This window comes from Rutilus rutilus (genome assembly GCF_951802725.1).
Source record: "Rutilus rutilus genome assembly, chromosome: 19".
NCBI lineage: Eukaryota > Metazoa > Chordata > Actinopteri > Cypriniformes > Leuciscidae > Rutilus > Rutilus rutilus.
Genome location: NC_140232.1, coordinates 4,131,974 through 4,150,357, shown reverse-complemented (window position 1 = coordinate 4,150,357; position 18,384 = coordinate 4,131,974). Strand labels below are relative to the sequence as shown.

Here is an 18,384-nt window from a genome sequence, read left to right as displayed (position 1 = left end):
AAAGAACCGCTTCCAATAAAGGATTCGAACATCCAACATTTTAACCGAACGAAGGTGGTCTGCATTTTCAGAACGAGGTTTTCAACTTCAGCTGTATTTAAATTAGTTAATTTCATCTATAAAGCAGTTCTGCAAATAAATAAATAAATAAATAAATAAGTATGATGTCATCATCCAGCTCAGTTCAGTTCTCATAAGATAATATTGTTGAACATTAAGTGTTTTCTTAATTACTGTGAACTTTCATTCTACTGATAAATATGTTTCATTTGAGAATAATACTATCAGTTTTAAGCGATCATTTTTTTAAATATATTTTTGTAAAGAGTTTTAATAGGCACGTGACAGACAAATAGCTGGAGCAGAGCTGGAGTAGGCTATGCCACGCCCCTAAATGATCAAACCTATCAAGGTGAAGTGCTGCTCTGTTACGTCACGCCAACGATAAAAAAGACCCGCGACGCGTCCGTGGCTCGTTTGAGCTTGACGCGACGCGGGTCCTGGATGATGAAGTCGCTCACGGAATAAGGTCTTGTTTTGGATGACTGTGACTGTGATAACTGTTTGTTTGCTGCACGATGCAACGGGACCAGTAACTTTCGCACGCGCTGTTCATTCATTAACAAAGCGTGGTTAATTAGAGCGCAATGCGCGCGTGAGCAGCAGGAGGACACTCAGAAGAGCGCGAGGTCTAGAGGAGGATCATAACTTCACATTTATAAAGTGTTAGAGCTCACTGGACTCTGGAAACTCTTCGAGGTGAGTCGCAGTCTTTATGTTCACAAATTGAGTTGATATTGATATCGATTTGCACTATACGTTCAAGTTGACGAAGTTGCAATGTATGAGCTGAGAATTTAAAGTTTAAAATGCACTGTATTCATCAAGACATGTTTATGTTTAAGACATGCATCGTTGCATTCAATTATATTCTTTACTTACTACTTAGTTATTCTAGGATAAAGATAAAGGTTCAAATTGCATTAGTTAACCTTAGGTAATGTATTAACTAACATGAACTAACAATGAGCAATACATTTGTTGTTCATTGTTTGTTCATGTTAGTTCACAGTGCATTAACTAATGTTAACAAATACAACCTTGATTTTAATAATATTTTAGTAAATGTTGAAATTAACATTTACAAAGATTAATGAAAGCTGTAGAAGAGCAGTTGATTATTAATTCATGTTAACTAATGTAGTAAACTAATGTTAACTGATGAAACCTTACTGTAAAGCGTTACCAAAGAATCCATCATCAAAACAAATGATTTGCACACCATGCAGTTAAAGCATAAAAAAATACGTTTTTATTGCAATTACAATAACAATAGGGGAATACAGATTCATACAAGACACTTGAATCTATAAAAAAATTAAGATCACAATTCTGAATTTTGTATAAAAAAAATGACTCATACATCAAGTATCCTCTTCAACAGCGGAGATGTCTTTACATTGAAGTCAGAGAGTCGTAAAAGTCTCCTGATTCGTCTCAGTGACACACAGTGGGAAAATCCCAGAGTAAAAATATGATACACTGGTGTTTTGGCCACATGAGAAGTTAATCTATATATCATCTTTTAATTCATTTTATAACTGCATCATATATGTGAACCTGGACCACAAAAACACTCACATGGGTTAATTTTGGGAAATGTGAGATTTATACATCATCTGAAAGCTGAACAAATAAGCTTTCCATTGATGATGCTTTCAGATGATGTATAAATCTCACATTTCCCATAATTAACCCATGTAAGTGTTTTTTTGTGGTCCAGGGTCACATATATGATACAGTTATAAAATGAAAAACACCAGTGTATCATATTTGTTAGGATAGGACAATATTTGGCCGAGATGCAGCTATTTTGTAAATCTGGAATCTGAGGGCGCAAAACAATCTAAACATTGAGAAAATCTCCTTTAAAGTCGTGCATGTTCGCGATTGTGCTGCAAAAATAAATGTTTTATATATTTATGGTAGAAAATGTATAAAATATCTTCATGGAACATGATCTTTACTTATTATCCTAATGATTTTTGGCATAAAAGAAAAATCGATAATTTTGACCCGTACTATGTATTGTTGGCTGTTGCCACAAATATACCCGTGCGACATGTGACCATGTGATCCAGGGTCACATATCTGTTTTAAATTTCCCTGCTTTTATTTTGTCATCATTTCAAATCCTTTCTGTGTAAAGCACTTTGAATTGCCGTCGTGTGTGAAGTGTGCTGTATGATGAACAAACGTGCCTTGCCTCCTCAGCCTCTGCTATGGTGAACAGCCAGGCTGCGGGCGGTGTGTGTGTGTCCAGGTCGTGCGCGGGCTGCGGGGGTCGGATCGCGGACCGGTTCCTGCTCTTCTCCATGGAGCGCTACTGGCACACACACTGCCTGAAGTGCTCGTGCTGTCAGGCTCAGCTGGGAGACATCGGGTCCTCCTGCTACAGCAAAGGAGGAATGATCCTCTGCAGGACCGACTACATCAGGTACAGCCCAACATGAGGGCTTCATTTGGGGTGCTTTCACACTGGGAAAGTCCGCTAGGTCACTTGCTTTGGTTTGGTCTGGACCAAATACAATGTGTTTTTTGGTTCACTTTCACACTGCCCTTTTTGCAAGTGAACCAAAACCACACGTGTGCTAAGGTCATCCATTCTTCGGACAGATTTTCGAACCGTACCAGAGTTAGGGCCCTTTCACACCTACCTTGTTTGGTCCGGATTTTCTGACTTTTCAGTTTGATCCAAATCAAACTTACAGGTGTGAAACCTCTCCCGGACCACGATCCGGACCAAACAGACCAAATTTGGTCAGACGAAAAGAAGTAGTCTCGGTCCGGATCAAACTGAACAAACGTTTGGTTCGTTTCTAGTGTGAATGCATTTTCTGTATGGTTCGGACTTTCAGACCGTTTACAGGAGGTTCCGGTGGTTCCCGCAGGATTGCTTGCTCTTCTCCTCCTTTCCTGCTGGCGACCATAAAATGTTCGCACAATGAGGACGTTCATTTGGCGAATGTGAACTAGCCTCGAGTATAGTCGATGCTGCAGGGAGTAATGCTGTGATAATAACAGTATAGTGGCAACGATATGCGTCTGTTCATTCATTCCTGTCAAAGTTACCCGCCGACTTGACAACACGCTGACGTCAGACGCACGTCCGTTCACAAACCAATCAATGTCAAGATGCAGCCCACATAGATGATGACGACAGGACGCAAGTATGTCATGTAAAGTTCTTCAGTGCGCTCGCATAATTGCAATGTGAAACCAAACCAAAACTTACCGAATGTATAAAATGTATCAAAACATGAACTTTGGTTCAGACTTTCAGGTGAGAAAACGCCCTTAGTTTGGAACTGGACCTCTTCAGCTGGGTCTCGCTTAGTGTTGTCAAAAGTACCGACTTCGGTACCAAGTCGTTTCTGAAATGTGACGCTTTAGCGCTATTGAGCGGAATCATAAATGCCTCTGATTGGCCATTGTGTTCACGAGCTCATCGGATATGTCTGTGATTGGCTACATTGATCGACGCACGGAGGTGTTTAAAAGTGTTTTGAAAGCACACCGATCCACTGATAAACGCCTGATTTCAAACGCTTGCGTGTGTGTCTGTGCAAGCGCTCGCTGAAGAGCGTCATGTATATTTACAACATGTTTCTGAAGCGCTGATCATTGTAGCCAATCACAGACATATTTGATGAGCGCGTGAACGCAGTAGCCAATCAGAGGTGTTTACGATTCTGCTCAACAGCGCTCAAAGCATAAAATTTCAGTATCGACTTGGTACCGAAATCGGTACTTTTGACAACACTAGTCTCGGTACAGTTGTTTGGTCCGCACGAGCGATTGCTGTATTCACACATGCCCAAAAGATCCGCACCTTGAGTGTGACCAGTGTGAATACACCCTTAGATTGATTCAACTAAGATCAGGTGACATTTTAGCTAAAATAGTTAGTTAAAATCAGAGTATTTCTGTATGGCCCAAGCTGGGATCCTAGCTCAGAGATCATGACCTTTTCAACTCCATCCAGCAATTCATCATATTCAATTCAAATCACATTTATTTATATAGCGATTTTCACAATACTGTAAATAAATAATGTTTATTGACATTATTGACATAATCGAATGGTCAATTATTTGAGTAAATCTGGAAACACAACGCTTTTATAATGCATTTTTAATGTTTTAAATTATGCCTTGTAATTTACATATTATAATAACGAATCGTATGGTCTCATGAATAATTATAACCACAGTTATAATACTTATTGTTACACCTTTAGAGAGTATAATGCATTAAAATGCATTTCTGTCAACCAATTTCAGGTGTAACAAGGAATCTGCACATTTTGTTAATGCATTTTAACTTTAGTTACAGTTATTTATGAAAAGATACAATGCATTATTTATAACATACCTTTTATAATGCATTATACATAAAGGCTTTAAGTAAAGCGTTACCGTAAATCTCTTTTAATTATTAACTACTTTTAATCGCTAAAAACAAATGTAGTCAAATGTAGTAAATTATACATTTAAGTACTGATTAATATTAAGTAACGGCATGTACTTACTATAGGGTTAGGGTTTGGTTTTAAGGTATAGGTTGCATGTAATTATGCACAATCTATAGTTATTACTCTAATAACTACATGTAAAATGTGTAACAGTGACACTGTAAAATAGTTTATTTTGGATCTTTTAAGTAAGTCTATCACGCATTGCAAACCAGCATTTGGTCCTGTACCATCTGGTCCTATGGAGTTATACCATGATTTAGGTTTAATTTGTAGCCTTGTTACTTGTAACCATGTTTACATTATTATTATTATTATTATTATTAATAAATTATTCATATTTTTTAAATTGTGTAAGCCTGATTAATTGTTTTGTCTGTTTAAATGTTTTGTTTATTGCTAAAAACACAAGATCGCAGAAACCAGGGTGTTAAACTGTGTGTTTAGACATGCACATAATATTAGTAACAGGGTTGAAAAATATAGAAAACCACAAATAAAATAAACTGAACATATTTTTTTTATTTTTTTCACCTTTTAAAGAACCTAATTTCACAGATCAAGCACAAAAATGCTGTTTGGAGTTGCTTATATATTTTTAGAAGTCATTTAATTGCTCTCTGAAAACCGTAAATTCATCAGGTAGTCTGCATAATTTAAAAACTCATCTCACACTCTTAAAATACCATGAAGTGATTTAGTTTTAACAACTAATAATGAGTGTGAAAAAGGCTTTTAACTCATAGACCCGAATTTTTTCTCTTTTTTTCACCTCCACATTTAGCAGTGATCACGTTCAAAATCTTAATCATTATAACAAAGACGTTAGTCGATAATGAGAGCGTTTGAGACGAGAGTCTCCGCAGTCATTTGCAATTCAAAAGTTTTCTGAAGCTGTAGTTGTCATGCTATGCTGACGAGCATTTTGTTCTTGTGCTGATTTGCATCGGTCTCATTTGCATCCAGCGGGTGTTGATGATCTCTACAGATGCGCTCTCTCTCTCATGCTCCCACAGACAACATCAGATGCGTAGATGCGTCACACACCATCGTTTAATGTTAAGCCTGGTGTGTGTCAACACTGCTGAAGTCACAGCTGCACTCCTGCAATAAAGCAAACTCCATTTGTAAAGGATATTCAGTGTGTTTCTTCTCCCTCGTGTGTTGCAGGTTGTTCGGGCACACCGGGGCTTGCAGCGCATGTGGTCAGTCCATTCCCGCCAGTGAAATGGTCATGCGAGCGCAAGGCAACGTCTACCACCTCAAGGTCGGTTACGTGAAGCGTTGTAGAGGGCCAGTTCACCCCAAAATAAAGAATCTGTCATTTACTCACCCACATGTCTCTCCAAACCCTTGAATTATTTTCTTCTGAGGAACACAAAAGATTATGTTTGGAAGGATGTTTTTGTCCATACGATAGGATAAAGTCATCTACACTTTGTTTTAAGGTGTCTTTGTTATAGTCTAATTTTACGTTTAAGTACAGAGTAGCGACATATATCACTTTAGGGTTAGGACTAGAGTTTGGTTTAGGGTTACACTGTGTCCTAACTACACACTCCGCGATGCGCAATAAAAGGTATTTTCCATGTTAATCAGAGTGTTTGTCCTAACCAGCCGCGACGATTCTATTTTAGAAACGGTTTCTATTTTTCTGCGACGTCGCGCTGGAACAACAAACACAAAGTGTAGCGATGATAATCTCAGGTGCTGTTTATGTGCTTTATTTAATGTTAAAAGTGTGAAATGTGACTTTGAATATCATTTAGTGCTCCAGCTTTGTAGCCGTAAAAGCAACAATGGATAATTCACCTTAGATCTTGAAATTAAACAAATGGAAACAAGAACGTTCAAACTGTGAACATACAAGTGTATTCTTTGACAAAGATTGTTTTAGTAACTCAGTAGCCTATGTGTTTTTAATAATGTTTAAATAATGTAATATTTGTGAATGTAGCTGCTTATCCATTTTCTTGCGAGTGCCGTCAAGATTACTCTCTGGTGCTGCGAGACTCCGCCCACACGCTGTTCTGATTGGCTGACTCCGCCCACACACTGTTCTGATTGGCTGACTCCGCCCACACTGTTCTGATTGGCTGTGGGTTTTGATTGATCTCGCAGTCGCATCTTCTGTGGACAGACAAATTATTTGTCACTGAAATTTTATCGCATCACTTCTGTTTAGGACAGTGTTCGCTGCACGAAATATCGAAATGATCACAAATGTACATCTCAAGATATGCATATCGCAAAGGCTTGTGATAACCGCATGATTTGAATCAAAAAGTCCAAGTTTTAGGTTGACACAGAAAGTAGACTGGACTCGTGACCGTTACATACGTGTGACATGCTTAATGTTATTAAGTGCAATAAGCGAAGGACTCTCGCGCGCATGGGAAGCCGCCTGACGGCACAGGACGGCACATGATCCCGAACTCATGATCCTGAACAATGGTTGAGAAAGAAAGCACGTGTGTAACAGTATATTGTATCCGTGCAGCTCTTAAAGTGACAGGAGCCTAATTAACCCGATGCCATCTGTCATTAATGTTAATCAAACAACAAAAGACGGAGAGAAAATCACTCACTGCTCTTGACTGAATAACTTTTGTAGCTTTAATAAGAATCAGTATATATTTAATTCATACAATGAAGACTAAGCAGTGTTTTATTTGTACATTTGATTATTAAATTTCTGTTTTATACACCTAATGTAGGCTTACCTAAAAACCTTAAATCTTACACTGACGTAAAAATGACACTTACTTTTTATGTAATGAACTTTTGAACTGCTGACAAAAAAAAAAACATTAAAAACTTGTTTTACGTTCCATAGTTGAAAGTCAAACAGGTTTGGACGACATGAGGGATAAAAGAATTTCAATTTTTTTTGGTGAACTATCCCTTTAGTACTACAGTTTCTAAATAGCAGATGCTCATTAGAGCTGAATTAAATGTGTGAAACATCATTATTTATTTATTTCTGTCTCATAATAGTATGCTACAATACATCTCTGGATAAAGCCTAGCTATATTACAGCTTCTCATATTAATAGTGTTCTCATTCGTTTAAAATTGAGCTGACCTTGGTTGCACATTGATCACCTTATTAAAAAATCATTTTGAGCACTGAGCCAAGGCAGTGTGTGCAGTGAAGGCTAACCCTGACTAGCAGCTCTGCGTGCTTTAATAAAATGCACTGCTAATAATTCATCACTTGAAGCAAGGTTTAAGGGATACATGTAGTCATTCCTCTCTCATCTGTTCCAGTGCTTCTCCTGTGCGACGTGCAGAAACCAGTTGGTCCCCGGTGACCGATTCCACTACGTAAACGGCACCATATTTTGCGAACACGACCGGCCAGGAGCTGCACTCCTTAATACGCACCTGCAGAGCAACCCGGTCCTACCCGACCAGAAAGTGAGTGCATGCTTTTATTTTACTCTTTAAGGTCAATATGGTTTTCAGTCTGTAGGCCATAACCAGGGCTTGACATGAACACCCTCCAACCCGCCAAATGTGTGTGTATTTCAGCGGTGATGTGTAACACAGTCACTCCTACTAGACACTTTGGCAGATTGAATTTTATATATAATTATTAAAGGGATACTCCACTTTTTTTGGAAATAGGCTCATTTTACAACTCCCCCAGAGTTAAACAGTTGAGTTTTACCGTTTTCGAATCCATTCAGCCGAACTCCGGGTCTGGCGGTACCACTTTTAGCATAGCTTAGCATAGATCATTGAATCGGACAAGACCATTAGCATCTCTCTCAAAAAAATGACCAAAGAGTTTCGATATTTTTGCGTAATAATCAAGAAACTTTGCTGCCGTACCATGAGTCCAGCAGGCGTAATGATATGACGCAGCGCCTGAAAATAGGTCTGATAGGTTAGACAAACTTAGTCCCGGTCACGTTGGAAGTTACCGAGCTGGGGACTATTTTCAGGCGCTGCGTCATATCATTACGCCTGCTGCACTCATGGTACGGAAGCAAAGTTTCTTGATTATTACGCAGGAATGAGAGTATAGTTCCTAGCCATATCAGCCTAGAAAATCGCAACTTTTCTTGGCTGAATGGACAAGTTCGTCCATTCGGCTGGACGAATGGTTCGGCTGAATGGATTCGAAAACGGTAAAACTCAACTGTTTAACTCTGGGGGAGTTGTAAAATGAGCCTATTTCCAAAAAAAGTAGAGTATCCCTTTAATTGTAGTCTTTTAAAAAGGCATCTGAAATAATAAATTAAGTGCAATGTGGTGTTGTCAATAATATTGATTTTTCAATCCATATCGATACGGAAATATCTGAAACGCTTCCAATACTCACTTTCCGCAGAATAGACACACGATACCAGCGTCTCTTTCTCTCTCTCATCTCTCCGACAGCGAGTGACTCACAAACCCGCCTCTCCTCACTCACTCCTTTCATTTGCGCCGGATATTTTTGGTGTTACAGGGCTTTAATTTGCCGTGAGATTGTGTATAATTTTACTCATTCCCGGAGATTTTGTGCTCAAACACCCAAAGTGCGACACATAAAGCCGCCTCTCAGTACTAAACTGAGTTATTTTTCGCTGCTTATTGCTCTTAAACAGTCAAATACACACAAAATAATGTCTTGGCCAGTATTTACATAAACACAGTCAGTTTTAAGTGAACATAAACAGTTGAGAAAGAGACGCATGTGTAACAGTATAATGGATCCGTGCGTCAGGTCTTAAAGTGACAGTAGCCTAATATTCCGGCTGCCAAATTATGAGATAATATAAAAAATATCTATATGGCAGCTTTTCCCATGGTATCGTCGTCAAAATTGTGGCCAGTGAAAATGCTGAATAACTTTGGAAAACCACTAGCCACAGCGGCAGCTGAGCAAAAAAGCTAATGTCAAGCTCGGAGTATGACTATTAAAGCGTGTCATTGTGGATGAACATTAATTTCGACCAATTCTTGTGTTTTGCAGGTTTGCTGAAGGGCTCCCCTCCGTCTTCGCCTCTTCCTCTCTCTATTTACCCTCCAGTGTCCTTTTCATCACTGCCATCCTTCAGACACGATGCACTTACTGTTTTACAGCCTAAATTTACAGACTTAAGAGTTTCTTTGAGAGCGAGAACGAGTTTGGGATGGAAACGTTTCTGTGTATCTGACATCATATCTGACTCTGTGGTGGACTCTGCAGTGTCTCTGATGGTGATATTGTGGCTTTCTCGCCTCCTGAAAACAGAAGTAACGCGTCTATTTACTCACAGGAAATCCTGTCTGTCTCAAATCTAACCTCACAGAGAAGACTTCATCTGAAAGCAATGAAGTCGACATGAAAACTGCGTTCTCAAGCTGTTTTTCTTCCATGTGTCTGATTTAAACAGGATGTTCATCCAGAAAACATGTAGGGCAGGACATAGAAAGTAAAGAAATGCTATTACAATCTAAAATGGAGAGGTTGAAAAGTAAGAAAGCTGGTGACGTCAGCTGAAAAAAAAAAAAAAAATTATTTTATAGGTTATTAAATTTTCTTTCGTTTTTATGACACTTTTGAAACCCTTTGAAAGGGTAAAAAAGCTCCGTTGTCACTTCATAATTTTCACGTGAGGAACATCCGCCTGGAGTTGAAACTAGGCCTGCCAGTTATTTTTACTAAGTACTTATGATATTAAAAGCCCAAATTCAATAAACACCTTATTGATGATATACAGGCGAGCAGATAAGAATAGACCCAAGAATATAAATTCGTTTCTCGTTAAACGTTTCCCATAGAAAACCATTATAAAGAAGACACCTAGCACATTGTGGGCTCATCTGATCGCCTGTATATAGTATGCATCATTAATAAGCTGTATATTGAATTTTATCTTTTAATTTCACTGTTTTAAGGCACTTAAAGTGTTTTTAGTGACTGAAATACTGCAGCAGGTGCTGGATATGGATCACAAGGGCACAATTTTGTTCACATATCATTGTTTTTCTTCTTTTGAGATGGAAAACTAACATTCCTGTGCTGCTGTCTCCTGTCTCTGCGCCAGTCACATGACATGACTGAAAACTATGAATAGCGACGTGTGAAGCACAGTTTCTGTTGGTGAATTCTCACAGATTGCTATTAAAATAACTGGATTTCACAAAGCAACAATAAACGTGACCGCACTTTAACACCTAAAAAGTGCACTAAGAAAGTAAACTGGGTCAATTGATTTCATGTTGACATCAAAAACAGGGTTTGGACATCGTTCAGGGTGTAGAATTGAATTGTAAATATGTTTTTATACCCTCTCTGTAACGGTTGAATTATCTGCTCAACATGTGATGTCTATTTAAGGTGTACTTATCCAATAAATGGGAAATGCAACAAAACCTAGCCGTCAAGAATGAATTTGTTGTCCCGTTTTACCCTCCAGATTCCAGTGTTCATTGTTTATGGCTCTTTCTGCTGTAGTGATTAGCGCTGGTCTCGGTGGCGCAGAACTGATTACCCAAAGGCTTGGCATGAAAAGGGCTCGAGCTCGGACCATTACAGAAGCAATTAAATGTGAGCGTGGAGTGTGTAAGTTCATTGTGAGTGTCGTATCTGTGCTGGTGTATCACTGGGGAGACTGAACTCTGCTCTGATCCTGTGTTCGAGTTTAATAAGGCCTAATCTAACGCCTGGTTAATTAAGAGGCAGTCGCTGCCTCCAAACAATCACACGCGTTAAATGTTTACCATGTCACAGTTAAAGTACAGACCCACTTCTTCACCCCGTCTCCTGCCCTTGAGGAAGCTGCTTATACACCACTGGGACATTGCTCCTCTCACTTTTGATTGACATGCAGAAATATACTTTCTGTGGAATTGATACCCCGTTAATATATACGTTAACGACGTTATAAAAATAACGTTAATAGTGCGTTATTTTAGTGTGAATTTTGAGTGTTTCTCGCGTCACAGAATTTTTTTTTGCGGTTGTATTTATGCAGGTTAAAGCCTTTTAAATGACAATAAGTTGACTAAACATGTAATGTTATTACACTAGCTGAAAGAGATTTAATTGGGGTAAATTACTTTCTAACATACATATTGAGTGTGTATGTGTGTGTGTGTGTGTATACACACACTATACATGCATACACACACGCATACATGCGTACACACACACTATATATATATATATATATATATATATACATATAGCCTACATATATATAAGCTAGCCTGAATGTGTGTATGCTACATGCGTATACACAAATTCATATACACATGCATACATATTGTGTCTATATAATTTTGTGTGTGAGTGTATACATGTGTATATTTACACTGCCGTTCAAAAGTTTGGGATCGGTAAGATTTTTTAAATGTTTTTTTTTAAGTCTCTTCTGCTCACCAAGGCTGCATTTATTTAAAAAAAACAAAACAAAAAAAAAACAGTAATATTGTTAAATATTATGGCAATTTGAAGTAACTGTTTTCTATGTGAATATATAGTAAAGTGTAATTTATTCCTGTGATCAAAGCTGAATTTTCATCATCATTACTCCAGTCTTCAGTGTCACATGATCCTTCAGAAATCATTCTAATATGATGATTTGATGCTCAAGAAACATTCATCATTATTATCCATCTTGAAAACAGTTTTTTTTTTTTTTTCAGGATTCTTTGATGAATGGAAATTTCTATTTCATTTATTTGAAAAAGAATCTTTTGTAACATTATAAATGTCTTTATTACATTTTTAATCAATTTAATGCATCCTTGCTGAATAAAAGTATATATTTAAAAAGTGAGTGTTTCTCTCCCCCCTTCTCCCTGACCTCAAACTTTTGAACGACAGTGTATAATTTTACAAAAGCTTTCTATTTAAGATAAATGCTGTTCTTTTGAACTGTTTATCAAAGAATCCTGGTAAAAAAAATGTCCACAACTGTTTTCAACATTGATAATAATCATAAATGTTTCTTGAGCATCAAATCCTCATATTAGAGTGATTTCTGAAAGATCATGTGACACTGAAGACTGGAGTAATGATGCTAGAAATTCAGCTTTGATCACAGGAATAAATCACATGTTACTATATATTCACATAGAAAACAGTTATTCTAAATTGTAATCATATTTCACAATATTACTGTTTTTGTTGTTGTATTTATAATCAAATAAATGCATTCTTGCTGAGCAGAAGAGACTTCTTTCAAAAACATAAAAAATCAGATCCCAAACTTTTGAACAATGTGTGTGTGTGTGTGTGTGTGTGTGTGTGTGTGTGTGTGTGTGTACAGAAAATGACTAATCTGCATTAGTCAAATTAAATGCGTTGTATTTGCATTAATACTTTTTAATGTCTCATGACAGCAAAAGGCACCATGAAATTCATAAAGACTGAATCTTGTAGGAAAGATGCGGCGATACGTTCTGTAAATTAGTGAGCTCCAAAATGGCACCTTAATGCGCTTAGTTTTGTCCCCTGACGTCGGTGTAGGTGCTGATACTGCATCAATTATTTATTTCACATTCGATTGAAAAGCATCAGGCAAATTCATTAACGTATGCAAATGATCACAATTGCAATTATCTTCATATCTTGATAAGTAAGGAAATCAAAACCTCGGCACAATTTGAATCCCACCGTGCCTCAACTTACACTCTGCATTCAAACCAATCAAGCTTCATCTGCATATTCCTAATTAACCACGCATATTCACATGCCAATTAGAGGGTCTGAGAAAAAAAGCCTCTTAGTCAACAGGCATTATCATCTATCAGGAAAAAGTTTGCAGGTGTATGAATTGCTATGCTGCTTCTCTCATGGAAAAAGTGTTTATACTCACTAATTAATCATATTAACACATGCAAATGAGTCTAATTGGCAGAGTTTCCATGCCTCACGCTGTGAAAAAGTGGGAGAGAGAAGAGTATGGATATTTTTACCAGCTACCGACAAAGAACATTTAGGAACGCTTTGTTTTTCTTCTCACACGGTCCGTATCTCGCACAGGGCCGCTGTCCTCCGTTTCAAAGCATTCACTTATTCCACATTTCTAATGCCTGCTGTGATTTCATCATATATCCGCTATGGAAGCTTGTTTCCGCCACAGAATGAAAAATTAAAAAGGTAACTGCAACTTTTTATCTCACAATTGCGTCATATAAGGTCGCAATTGTGTGTTATAAAGTCAGAATTGCAGGATATAAAGTCGCAATTGCGAGAAATAACCTCGAAATTCTGACTTTATATCAAACAATTTATAATCACTGGTTTATGGTAACGGTTAGGGCCGTATGTGAGTCTAGTTCCGGTGGAAGAGTGACCTCTGACCCGACGCGTGACGAGTGACCTCTGACCCGACGCCTGAAGAGTGACCTCTGACCCGATGCATGACGAGTGACCTCTGACGTGACGAGTGACCTCTGACCCGAAGCATGACGAGTGACCTCTGACCCGACGCGTGACGAGCGACCTCTAACACGACACATGACGAGCGACCTCTGACCCGACGTGTGACGAATGACCTCCAACCCGACGCGTGACGAGTGACCTCAGACCCGACGCCTGAAGAGTGACCTCTGACCCGACGCGTGATGAGTGACCTCTGTTCCCACGCAGGACGAGTGACCTCTGACCCGATGCGTGACGAGTGACCTCTGACCCGACGCGTGACGAGTGACCTCTGACCCGACGCGTGACGAGTGACCTCTGACCCGACGCATGACGAGTGACCTCTGACCCGACGCATGACGAGTGACCTCAGACCCGACGCATGAAGAGTGACCTCTGACCCGACGCGTGACGAGTGACCTCTGACCCGACGCGTGACGAGTGACCTCTGACCCGACGCGTGACGAGTGACCTCTGACCCGACGCATGACGAGTGACCTCTGACCTGACGCATGACGAGTGACCTCTGACCTGACGCGTGACGAGTGAGGATGTTACTTTTACGATGGAGCATTCGATAGTTGTTTCAGTCATTCTTTTACACGAGAACAGCGTTTTGAGTGCCTGAAAACGCGAACTTTTGAAGACGGGTTTGAAAGGTCAAAACGGTCTCTGTGTAAACAACAAAACCGCGTCATCTTCTACAGAGATCCGTCAAGCACATGCGTATTACATGTTCAGTCTATAGTGTTTCATCGCCATCTACTGGCCTGGCAGCAGAATACAGCGTTTTTAGTCGTTTTCGCGGATCCGTGTGAATGGGGATCGTTTTGACAATGTTGTCGCCTGTGCGCGGAAAACTCAATGGAAAAACTTCCATTCTAATTTCCTTGTCGTGTAAACGTACCCTCACAGTCTCTATCTCGACGAGTCTCGACGTTTTGACAAAACAACACTTCGTGCTTGGTGATCCTACATGTAATATCAACTCATTAGACTGTCATATCACAGGAGGGTGCGGTCGGTTGTCCCTCAGGTCTCCATCAGATCGCTTTCTAGAACATGTCTCCTCAGCGTTAGCCAGTAATGAGCCACTTGTGCAGTGAATCAGTGGGGCCTCTGCGACAGAGAGACAGACTTGACAACTGTGAACTTCCCAGAGCAGAAGATGTCAGAGAAGGAGAGAAAAAAACCCAGCTCCTCGTCCAATCAGAGCGCTCTGAATAATTAAGGCAATCGGCTTAATTAGCTCAATTACGTTAATTTGACCACGGAACATGGCCATATGGTGAAAGGAAACAAAAGAGGGGGGAACTAATTAAAAGTAAAATAATGAGGATTTTAATTAAGCTTTTCCCCAGACGTCAGTGAGAGGGGATCTGGTGCAGGAGAGAGTAATTAAAGTAGTGTAGCGCTGGCAACATTTCTCTCTCTCTCTCTCTCTCTCTCTTGCTTTTCAGTCACTCTCTCAGAACTGTGAGGGCTCAATCGGTCTAATTAAATCTGTAAATAAATTAGCTACATGGAAGCCTGCTTGAGTTGACACCCCACCCCCCCCCCCCCCCCCCCAACACAAACACTCTCCCACACGCCTCTCCTATCTTTATCTCCGTTGCATGGCTTGCGGGTGGGGCGGAGGTCTACCTCATATTTGTTTCCACCTAAATATCGCATGCGAAATTTGTGAAATATTTATGCATTGTGTGTTTCACTTTAAAAACTCCCCTATTGTTGTTTTCACCTCATTAGATTCCATCAACATACCATTTACTGCAGTAAAACTGTCACAACTTAAATTTTAAATGCTAAAAAAGTGCATCCATCCATCATAAAAGTAATCCATACGACTCCAGGGGGTTAATAAAGGGCCTTTTGAAGGGAAGCGATGCGTTTTTGTAAGAAAAATATCCATATTTATAACTCTATAAACTATAACCACTGCTTGCGAAAGCTGTGAAATCTTTTTGCATTGTGTATTTTACTTAAAAAACACTATTGTTGTTTTCACCTTTAGATTCACTGCAGTAAAACTGTCGCAAATTGCTATTAATGACCACAGTTAATTGAAGTAATATATATATTTTTCCCATATTCGTTTACTATGGTTTTACAGTAGTGACTGTGGTATTTTGACAGAAAGCATGGTTACTATGGTACATTTTTAAGGATGTTTATACAAGGCATTATATGCAAAATATGCATTTTTCCTTTTCCTCATAACCATTTAAGGTTTCTTTTCTCAAGCATATTTGTTTCTATTTCCCCTCATTTAAACCCTGTATGTGCCCATGGTGACATTTCTGCTAATTATTATGTTGCTTCTTGCACGTTTTGCGACACTTTCAAATTGAAATTTCCAGTGGAAGACGCTAAAAGTGTGTTCAGTTTTATCTGAAACTGATGAGTGCGAATCTGGCAACATTTCACTTGGTTTGGTTGGTGTACGTATCGTTGCAGTTTGGAAATGAAATACCAGATGATTGCTGTTAAAAGGTTCATTCTCTAGCACATCTGGAAAAACTGAACATCCGACACTAAACTTGACCGATAGTGTTAACAAAAGCAAACATGAGATAAAAATGCATTTGCTTAAGCAACCATGTCGTTTAGCTGGTGTCTATCCAAGTGCTCAGCATCGAAAGTGCAAGTTTACTACATCAGAAAAGCTGTACATTTAAAGCTGGTTTTGTAATGTCAAAATGAATATATTTTAAAATCATGCACTATGGTTAAAGTATGGTAATGGTTTTGATGTCAACATAGTATTCTGCAAGGAAACGTGCCAAAAATGGTGTGGTCACATTTGGAAAATATTTTTCCTCACACAATTCTCAATCGTGTGGATTACTTTTGAAATGTCTGGATTATGCCCGTGAAAACTGGTGGAACAACGGTAAATGAGACGCACCTTTACTATTGCTCAGTGTTTTTTAGTTGTTGTTGTTTTGGGACATTTGTCAACATGAAATAAAATGACTCAGTTTGCTTTCTTAATGCACTTTTCTGGTGTTTAGGTGTAGGCAGGTTTAATCTTGCCTGGCAAAAAATTGTCAATCCATGAAATCAGGAGTTTCTCACGAGGGCGAAAAAGTTCTCATGTTAAATTGACCTACAGAAAACTGCATTTTGAAAGTGACTCAGTTTGAGTTGTTCTTCATACAGTACATTGCTACACAATAAACAAAGGACTTTTTTTGCATGCAAAATGTTTCACTAAAATGACCAGCGCCTTTAAGGCCCACTGAAGAGCCTTGAAACGCGCAGCATTATTCAGTGTGTTGATGTAATTTCCACTGAAACAGGAAGACAGGGCGGGGCATATCGAACAACTCCTCCCCTTTTTAAGAAATAGCCAATAGCGTTTAGTTTATATCACAGCTTGGCCAGAGCCGCAGTTTCCTCCTAAACTCCTCCATATCGCTTTAAAATACAGCATTATGTCCAGAATAGGCTCTATGCACGATTGCTTTCGCGTTTTGTCTCAGCCCGCCCAGTTACATCCGGTGCTGCGTCGGAAGCCGTTTTTGCATTCGGTGGAGATAATGGTAAATTACACTCGCTGTTTACAAGAACTTCCAGCGGTTAACGTGAATGATGTTAACAATATTGTGAGACAGTCACACCTAAGAGTAAGAAAGCAAAGGACTTTAAATTATATATTTCGAGCTACATCGACAACTTTGAGGGTGAGTATTCTCTCATATCATGGGAAATCCGACTAGCGAATCGGTTTCTAAAATCGTTGTCTCTGTTTCTGAGAAAATTAATTTTATGAATGTTTTGCCGCTGGTACAGTTTGCTATAGAACGCGCTACACGGAAGTTAAGACGCTGGCTGAGATTCTACCGGAAATACGTCAAAAGCGTTCGTGCATAGAGCGTATTCAGTGGGTCTGATACGTTTTCTGGTCTGAGCGACCCGATCACATGATCCGCTCTGTGTGTCTGTCTCTGAACCGAAGCTGGACTGAAATTACACAGATGTTATTCCGGATCAGTTTTCTTTCCCGCTAAAAGCAAACATTTTGGAGAAAAACTGACTAAATATAAGTGGAATCAGCACATCCGCCTCCATATGCCAGAAAACGTTCGGAGCGAGTAGAACCAATGGGTTACGCAAGCACCGTTTATCTGAGTTCACGATACCATTCAGGCTCGGAGTCAGCACAACGAGAACCTGACGTCGTCATACTCAGATTCAGAGTCAGAATTCTTCCCGACCTAAAAATGTTGTGGGCGGGGCTAAGTTCGGCTGGTAACCAGGCTACAAACATATAAAAACATAAAAATTTTAGGAAAGTTGCTGACCACTAAATAATTTATGCATCTTGCCACCAACAGTCGACTACTGGATGTGCGCTTCACTGACTTCACTCCTATTGGTTGTTGCTCACGAAAGCTGCTCATTTGCATAAAGTTAAACATATCTCAACTTTGTCGCGTCACTAGACATCGCTCGTGAAATCGCCAGCTCTCATTAGCCGCGTTTCCATTACAGATTT

General features: G+C 39.2%; 1 protein-coding gene across 1 annotated transcript; it reads left to right on the top strand.

The window, feature by feature from the left end:
- The first annotated feature begins 262 nt into the window (after positions 1-262).
- Positions 263-9,924, top strand: LOC311278367 (LIM domain transcription factor LMO4). The gene is made up of 5 exons (XM_084389147.1): positions 263-759; positions 2,275-2,497; positions 5,705-5,801; positions 7,805-7,954; positions 9,501-9,924. The coding sequence occupies exons 2-5, from the start codon at positions 2,283-2,285 to the stop codon at positions 9,507-9,509; spliced, it is 471 nt and encodes a 156-aa protein (XP_084245273.1). The 5' UTR covers positions 263-759; positions 2,275-2,282; the 3' UTR covers positions 9,510-9,924.
- Positions 9,925-18,384: the final 8,460 nt, after the last annotated feature.